Below are 8743 nucleotides of genomic sequence, written 5' to 3'. Positions count from 1 at the left end.
AAAATTAGGCAACGAGACGTATGGGTTTTGTATTAACCCTAGAGAGGGGTATAAGAAAATTGGATTTACTCACTTTGAAAAGCTATTTAAACACCCCTCTCTACCAGTTGCAAATCATCCTCTTCTAAACTCTACTCTCACTTTCCCTCTTGTTCTTCAATGGTGGTCTCAAACCATGGTGATATCAACTGGAACAAAACGGTGATCTTAGAGTTGTATCCTCCTATAGAAGATTGGTCGTGTGTCAGTAGGGTGGTTCATAGCATTCTGTGAAGGGATTTATACCCTTATACTAGTGTTTATAGCGGATAAAGACATCTAATGTCTAACACTAGTATCCCCAAGATCATCATGCAAAACTAGTAATTAAACTAATGAAGATAGTAGATTACCTTAATCGCTTTTCCCTCGAACTAGTTGAATTGATTAAAGAAGACCAAGAGCTTCAAGTGTAGCTCCTCTACTTGGGACACGAGTAATCAACTTGATCTCCCACCTTGTTGTATAGCTAGCACACCAATGGTGGTTGGAAGAAGAACTCCTTTCTTCTTGACTAGATAGATAGCTAATGGGAATTAGCTCACTTTCTCCTCTCTACTTGATGTGGTAGAGTAAGAAATCTTAGAGAGAAATTCCACACCTTATTCTCTGCCCTAAGAGTGTTTATATAGAACCCTAATAAGAATCCACCTCCTTTTAGGTTTCCTAAAACACCCTTTAGAATAAGATTTAGGGAAATAGTCGAAAATAGCAACTATTGGTATTTTCTCAATTTCCTAAGGAGGAGGTGTCCAAACACCACGAAAATTGACATATATAATGTCTATTATATCAGAAACTAACCCTCCAAAATTCAGCCCAATACGAGTCCTAGAAGTACCCGAACCGGTCTAGGCCAAAAACCCTGTTTTTGGCCTTTTTGTACTATCTTTGCCTAATTCCTTTTTAGGCCTATGAGATATGTTTATGGGACACTCCCATGATTATATCTCACTCCCACTAGTCATATCCTAGATCAATTTGTCACTCTTATGTGTAACCCGTTGTAGGATCCGATCGAAGTTAGCCGCGAATTACTTCGTAATTCGACGATCGTAGTTGGTCTCTAGCTACAACTCTACGATCCCTAAATCAATCGGACTTGATGATCTTCCACATCAATTGTCCTATCCGACAAATTGTTTGCATTGTCACCTTGGTCGAAGGACATCTCCTTCAACTCCTTCATTCTGGAATCGAAAGAGTTTGATATCCTCCCCTTTAGGAAGGGTTTCGCAGTTCTTCGTACAAAGCTCAACGTTGATTTCTTTTGGATTTCGAATCCATAGAAATCAAATAAGAAGAGTTGACTCTGTTTTTCAGGCAGTGGACGGCGACATGCAATGCCTTATCAAAGGAGCCAAACTTACTCTTGGTTAAGCTCTTTCAGATTCTTTTTCATTTATGGAATGAGAAGATCTTCTCTTCATGGTCGAGGATGCAGGAGAGATGGTCGAGATTCATGAAGATACTCGCAACTTTAACAATCTTTGGTTCGCTAGGGTGACTGTTCTGTGCAAAGTGAACGGATGTATGCAGGAAAAATTAGTTCTTGTCGTTGGAGGAGAGGCCTTCCACATCTCAGAGGAATCGGAGGTGATCTCTGACAAAAATCACCACGTTTGGCAAACAGTACACCTTCCTCGAAAAGTCGGGGTTCAGATTACAAAAGATACATTTCTTTCCTTGCGCAAAATTTCTGATTCTTGGGTGGAGGATCATCAATCAGAGGTTCAAAAAGGTAAGGGGACCAACAGGCCTTTCAAGACATTAGAGAAGGTGAATGATCATTTGAGGAAAGTCAACACTACTGTTGGTGGCATCAGGATTCAGGAACCCTCAGAGGCGAAGAAGAAGGGCATTGATAACCTGATCGCAGTTACGAAGGAGTCTGTTCCTTCTACATCACTCAAAGGTAAAGAAAAGTTGGTGGAAGCATACACTAGAAAGTCAATCGATGTTGAGATGATGGAAGGACAGATGGTGTTAACAAAGGAAGCCAAGCTAGCTGTGAAGGAGTTGATAGAAAGAGCTGACAAGTGGTGTAAGTCTAAGAAGGTTTTCAGTAGGAAGAGGAAGGTGATTAAGAAATTCTATATGCCTAAGAAAGGGGGTGCCGGAAGTAATTTTGGAAAGGTAGCAAGCCCAGATAGCATGGGCCCAGAGCAGGGAACTACCCCAGGTGGTGAGCTCGATGGGGCCCAGTAGAGAAGTTTGTCAGCCCAACAGATGCAGGCCCAAGCAAGGGGAGTCCCTATAAGTGAGAAGCCAATGTTGGGCCAAGAAGAAAAGACCAGGTTTAATAGCACTCTTGAGACATGCATCGAATTAGGGTTTGCTGGGTTTCAAAACTCTGAGAGAGTTCTGGATCTGATGCGTGAGGAAGATATCCCCATTAAAAAAAAAACCTGTTCGAGAGTACAGAAGAAGAGGAGGAAGGCTAGGTTTTCGGCAGAGAGGAAGGCTAGCAGGTCTAGTCGTCTGGTGATAAGAAGAAGAGAGCTTCGAGATTCTCTAGAGAGTTGAAGTCCCTGGAGTTGAGTATGGTGGTTCCAGTGAAAAAGAAAAAGAAGAGCTCCAAGTCAGGCAAGATGGAAGAGGATGAGATATCTCCATGTCCTTAAATCTCAGTAGTTGGAATATTCTTGTTGAGGTAGTCCTTCGAAACATTTTGCAGTCAGGAATCTGATCAAGGATAAGTCTGTGTCTTTTGTTTGTCTCAAAGAAAATAAGATTTCTTGTAAAACAAAAGAGAGATCACTTTTGGACGGATTGCAGCCCGTTAAGCCCAAATCATTTATAAGCCCAAAAAATTAGGTAATCCTTTTATTCCTAAGTTGTCTTTACAATCATTTAGATCTATGGTGTGTTCGCTTGCAGGATTCCTAAGTAGGATTCCTATCAAAAGTGGAATTTGGTAGGAATCATGAATCCTTGGTCTGTTTGGCTACCAAGAATCCTAGGACTCTTGAATCCTAAGGATTCCTAATTCCAAAATTTGTATTGGACCAAAATCCCATCCTACCCTCTAAGATTTGCTAGGATTTTGGATTAATGAACCTAAATTTCAAACTTAAAATCAACAGAAAAATATTTCATTCTACAAAATCATTATTTTTTTCAAAATCCTTATTTTTTTCCAAAATCATATTTTTTTTCTAAAGACGTTTAAAAATACTCAAATAATAATAAATCATAGGATTCTTAGTTCCAAACAAGCCAAAAAATATTACTTGGATTCATGAATCCGTGAAATCATGAATCCCAAGGACTCATGAATCCGCGGATTCATGATTCCGCCATCCAAACACACCACTAGTGTTTTTGTTTTTCTCTCCATTTTCCATTCTTCAATAAGTTGTTCTCTATTACATTAGATATTTTGTTTTCCGTCTGTTTCCTCCACCTTTTTCAACCCAACCAAATTTAATTCACTAGATTGTTTCGACCCCACAAGTTTCAAAGAGGAGGGGCGCCCTAATTGCAATTTAAGGAGGCACTTTTAGTAATTCCCCGTACTGGTGCATTCAGGTTACGAAGAAAAAAGTTAGGTGATTTCCCATTACACTGAAAGGAGCCCCATTACTTCCACGTCAGACAGCCGGAGAGGCATGACTGTCAATGAGAATGCACATAAAATTCCACACAATATTAGGATATCACATTCTTAGAAGCCCAAACTAATTTGGCTAATTTGTATCTCACACACTAATCGATCAAAAAGAAATTACTCGATACACTTTTATTTATGTCACAAATAAGCAACCGCTCCAATACAAAGCAATTGTCTGACTCTGACTTACGAAGAAGAATAGAAATACCAATCATCCTGCTAAGACTATCGCTCATATTGTTCTGAACAAGGAGGCAACATACCCCAATAAATACTAACCCTACAATTTACACGTCTAAATGTGTTGTCCCCTCATGCAGAAAAGTATAATAAACAACGACCAAACTAGACGATTAGCATTTCCCAAAAAAAGAGAATAAAACAAACGAAAGGAGATACTTAGAAGTTGTGCTATAGTTGTTGGTGGTGCTTTAGTAGTTGGTGGGGCGTTTTTCTTTTTCTTCTTCTTCAAGTCCGAAGACAGCTTTTAATCGCCTTTTTATCTCCTTGCTGCATAACCAAACGAACGAAAAGTTATTCCCATGAACTAAATGAAGAAAAGTCGACACTTCTTCAATTATAACAAAAACAACTGTGGAGCATTTTTCAGACTTAAAACTGGCTAATATGGTGGTAGTCTTCACTGTTTTGTTTAGCAAAAACTGTAACCATAGAACACATTGACCTTAGATTCGGGCATGCGAACGAGGACATATAGGCCAATCTTCACAGCTAGTGTGCTCACAGTGCAGTTAAACAAATTGGAACAGTCTTAAAACTGACCCATATTTGATATCACTCAAGTGACTGATAAAGATATATACCTCATCAATTGCATATCCATGGTTGAGGCAGATAAGAGGCCTCTGTTCTCTTCAGCTCTTCTAAGAAGATAAGGAATGACCATATCAACTGGTCCATAAGGAAGGTACTTGCTAACTTGAAACCCAGCATTCTTCAATGCAAATGATAACCCATCTGCCATTCCCTTCAACTGTGCAAACTGAACTTTCTCGTCGTTCTTCTCGAGCCCAAGATCTTGAGCTTTCATTGCAGCAACTCTCCCTGATTCAACATTATGAGTAGCAAGTAAGACGGCTCCTGTGCCTTTCGAAGCTTTTTCAAGCATAATCGAAGCACATTCATCGTAACAAGCATGGGTATCTTGAATACTTCCATGAATTGGTGAAGGATATCCTAATGAAGCTGCAAGTTTTGATTCACTCGATAAATAAGCTCCTCTCACTAACTTGAGCCCCAAAGTGATTCCCATTTTCTCAGCAACTTCAGTTGCTTGAACTAACCTATCTTTTGCATCTTTGAAATAAGCTTGAATTGTTCCATAAACAATTCTTTTCCCATTTCTATTGATTCTTATCATTGTTGAATATGTTAAGTAATCAATAGCAGGTTGAACCGACGAGTATTCTGCATCAACGAGTAACGGGAGATCGGTTTTGAGACATCTTTGGCAGAGTTTGATCAGTCTTTGATGAGCTAAATGAAGATCCTTTTCTTCAGCTTGTGTTAATGGTTCTGGTTTCTCCAATGTGTGATAAAAAGGACTTGAATCGGATAACATTGGTAAAGTTTCAACCTTCCATGGAAGCTTAAATGAAGGATCTTGGTATTCCCATCTCAGTAAATCACTTACTCTTTTCAGCAAAGAAATTGGACAAATTGCTGTTACCTTCACACAAGCATAACTCACCTGTTTTTCAAAGAATTAAGTTAGACATAGCCATCAATAAACAACCTAACTAATATGATCATATTCACATTAAACAAAAAAAATAAAAGTAGGGTTCTTTTCCATAATGCTCAAAAACCCGAATGAATCTAAACTTTCAAGATTAAATATCAATATTTTTAGTTTATTCTTCTATTTAGACCTTAAAATAAGTCAAAGTCTAAAATGGGTCAACATTCTTATGTTTTTATCAGATAGATTTGACAAGATAGAAAGTTAAAGAAAAAAATAGAAATAGATTTGAAAAAAAAAACCCTAGAAAAAGAACAACTAAAAAGTAACATAAAACGCAAAAAAAAAAAAAAGGAAACCCTAGATTTAAAAGCCAAAGATTGAAAAGGGGGAAATACTTACAGAGGAAGGAGGAAGCAACTGAGTAATCTCAATGGTTTTAACAAACTCATCATAATTCCTATCACAAGAATCATTATCATTAGCATCTTCTAATCCATAATCCATAATACCTTTCAATCCACCATCCCATAGTTTTTGAAGTGTTTTTTTAGCTTCATCTAAATTTTCTCCTGCACAAAAATGATCATAAAATGTATTTTTTACAAAACCCATTATACAATTTTTAATACCAAATGTTTTCATCAATCTTGATCTCATTACATAAACTCCAACATCAACTATTGGATCATAAGAAGCCATTTTTTGATTCAACATTGATCTTAACAATGTTCCTGTTGAAACCGATGAAAATAATTTCTTCCCATCATTAAAATCTAAAATCAATTTTTCATCTTGATTAACAACAAAATCAGTTTTCTTATCATAAATTTTCACAGGAATTGAACCAGTAGAACGCAATGATTTGGCAAGTAATAGATCAAGTGATGGATCTGAAACAACGCCGACCGGACAAATAGGAGAAACAGAAGAAGAATGAACGGAAGTGTTTAAAGATTTTAGAAGAATTGAAGAACGTCTTATAGCCATGAAAGGTTTAGATTCCTCCCTTTCAGTGTCTATAAGTTTGCCCTAATTTTTCTTCTGTTGAATTTTTTGGTTTCAAACCGTTATTTTTATAGGAGAAATGTTGACCAATTTGGGAGGTTCTAATAAGCGCCCCTACTAATTTCTATTGACGCCCATTTACACCCGAAAGCCTTCTCAAGTTTGGCCATAGAAAGGCGCCTTATACAATTATGCTATGCGTCTATAGAAACTTCCCAACCATTCGCAAGCTGTCATTGTGGGGTCCACCTGCTGACTCAACCATGAGAAGGATCCAACATATTGGTGACTCTTATCCAGAGTCTCAGGATATAATTTTGTTAAGTTACGACACCCTAGGATGTGGATGCTTTCGTATTCTTGCGATTTGAGCTTAGATCCAACGGTTATTAAGTAATATATTATAAGCCCAGTAGCATTTTATCAGAATTAAGAAATTGAGGGAATATTATTGACCGTACACGTAAGCTGTACCGTGCTAATACAATTTATTATGTGGTCAAGGATGAAGATTCCGTTTTTATTTTTAAAAGATGGAATCTTTATTGAAAATATTCAGTTACGATTAACTTATGAGTCAGACGTTTAAAAGGATAAGAAGGATTTAATGGCTTGGTTAATTATGATGGATTTCGGTTTTAAAGGAAAATTTGCCCTATTTTTAAGGGGGTGAGTTTTCTAAACTAAGGGTTTGAGTTGGTCTTGAAGAAAGTAATATTTGATTTATTGTGTTAGATCTAATCAGAAGTAGATAGAAACTAAACGTGATTATTGTGCTAGCTAATCACTTATCAGGATTTGTTACATAGATGGAATTTTCCAAGTTGGAATCTTCAAAATTAGAATCATCAAAGTTGGAATCTTCAAAATTAGAGTCCACGAAGTTGGAATTTTGGTTGTTATTTAGAATCTTTTGTAGAGATGAGGATATGGGCAAATCAAGGAAAATGATTGTGTAAATTGAATCTATAGATAAATTTATGCTTTTCTAGGAGTACTAGTCATTCACACGTCACACTCAAATTATGATCGAAACAAAAAAATCTAATTCAAAATTTTGTCATGATTGACATTACTATTACGACACAAAAATCTAATTCATGAAGATTCAACATTATCTCGGACTTAGGCTAGTCCAAATGGTGTCTCAGGATCTTCATTTAGCTCATTCAGCCTCTCTTGAAAACCGCCATTATTTAGAACCTTCCGTTAACAAAAAAATATAAGTATTTCAAAGTTTCTTCAGTCTCTTTCTACAAAGGAAAAAACCAACATACAAATGACAATCCTATTAAAACACCAAAAAAGTGGAGTGCCAGGTGTATGACCTGACCGCTTATAGCACTTTGCTCAGGCGCTAGTAGAGCGGCCCGCTTGTAGCAATTTGGGTGGATGCCCATAGCAGGCTCCCTTAAGCTTTACTGTATTCTCTCATTGGCATTAACGGGTAAAAGTGAAACTATGCTTTAGAATTTCACTGGTAGTAGTTGGCAACAGTTAATTTACAGTTAGAGAGTTGCTGGTAACAGGTTGGCCAAGTTGACCTATATCTGATGCCAGTGGTTTACAAGCAAGTAATTAAAAAGAAGAAAAAGTGAAAAGGACTAAAACTAAAGTGGAAGGTACTGATAAGTGAAAAAGACCAAATTTTGGTTTTTCTTTTTTGTCCTTTTCCTAGTAGCTGATTATATTAGGGTTCGATTATATTAATGTTCGATTATGTTAGGGTGAGGGTAAAAAGTCGGGAAAGCTAGTGGTAGAGGGAAAGTCAAGTTCGAAAAGATACGAGTGAATTTTTTGGAACATATAGTGTGAGTTGATACGACTTACGAGTCTAGTTTAAGAGTGTTTGTTTTTGTTTGACTCATGTAATCTAACTCATCTGAATAGTTATTATGGTATGTTCGCGTCTACTTGAATCACATTTACACAACCAAAAACACCACATAAGCTTACTGCTTTCTTATTGACATTAACTAGTAACACTGCATTAAGCTTTGGGTGCTCCCATTGGACGGACGGACATACCCTTCGACTCGGGTTAATCAACTTTGACCAACGGATTTCATTAGCACCCTAGTGTGATTCTGCCATTGGACTGTCTTGCCTGAGAGCACAAGCAAGCTCTAGGTCTGGCTAGTCCAAATGGTTTATCGGACTGTCTAGGAGCATGCTTATGCTCTCGGACTGGTCAGTCTGGGAACTTGTTTATGCTCTTGGCAAGACTTGCTTGTCATGAAGTTATGTAAGAGTTCATGAAAATTTTGGAATGTAAATCGAACTAAAAATGTGAAGAGAAGAAAAAAAGTAGAGCACTGGGTGTTTGGCCTGCCCACTTATAGCACTAAAGTCGGGAGCGAGTAGAACGGCCGACTTTCAGC

At 37.5% G+C, this 8743-nt stretch overlaps 1 protein-coding gene across 1 annotated transcript; it reads right to left on the bottom strand.

Moving 5' to 3' along the window:
* Positions 1-3757: 3757 nt before the first annotated feature.
* LOC147548044 (proline dehydrogenase 2, mitochondrial-like) lies at positions 3758-6529 on the bottom strand. The gene is made up of 3 exons (XM_086666323.1): positions 5757-6529; positions 4477-5363; positions 3758-4162 (listed from the first exon to the last, which is right to left on the bottom strand). Exons 1-3 carry the CDS (start codon positions 6342-6344, stop codon positions 4084-4086), a joined length of 1554 nt encoding a protein of 517 aa, XP_086522449.1. The 5' UTR covers positions 6345-6529; the 3' UTR covers positions 3758-4083.
* Between the last annotated feature and the right edge of the window lie 2214 nt (positions 6530-8743).

The sequence above is a fragment of the Eschscholzia californica genome, unplaced genomic scaffold (genome assembly GCF_041429995.1).
Source record: "Eschscholzia californica isolate CP2 unplaced genomic scaffold, dmEscCali1.0.p SCAF_3, whole genome shotgun sequence".
Lineage (NCBI taxonomy): Eukaryota > Viridiplantae > Streptophyta > Magnoliopsida > Ranunculales > Papaveraceae > Eschscholzia > Eschscholzia californica.
Note: the sequence above shows the minus strand (reverse complement) of the source record. Positions and strands in the feature narration are given on the sequence as shown.

Bases quoted from the DNA above. Each gene is read 5' to 3' on its own strand.
- LOC147548044 (XM_086666323.1), bottom strand. From the start codon at position 6,344: ATGGCTATAAGACGTTCTTCAATTCTTCTAAAATCTTTAAACACTTCC. The intron at 5,364-5,756 runs GTAAGTATTTCC...TTTGAAAAACAG, and splicing joins AGTTGCTTCCTCCTTCCTCT to GTGAGTTATGCTTGTGTGAA. The intron at 4,163-4,476 runs GTATATATCTTT...TTGGTTATGCAG, and splicing joins ATGGATATGCAATTGATGAG to CAAGGAGATAAAAAGGCGAT.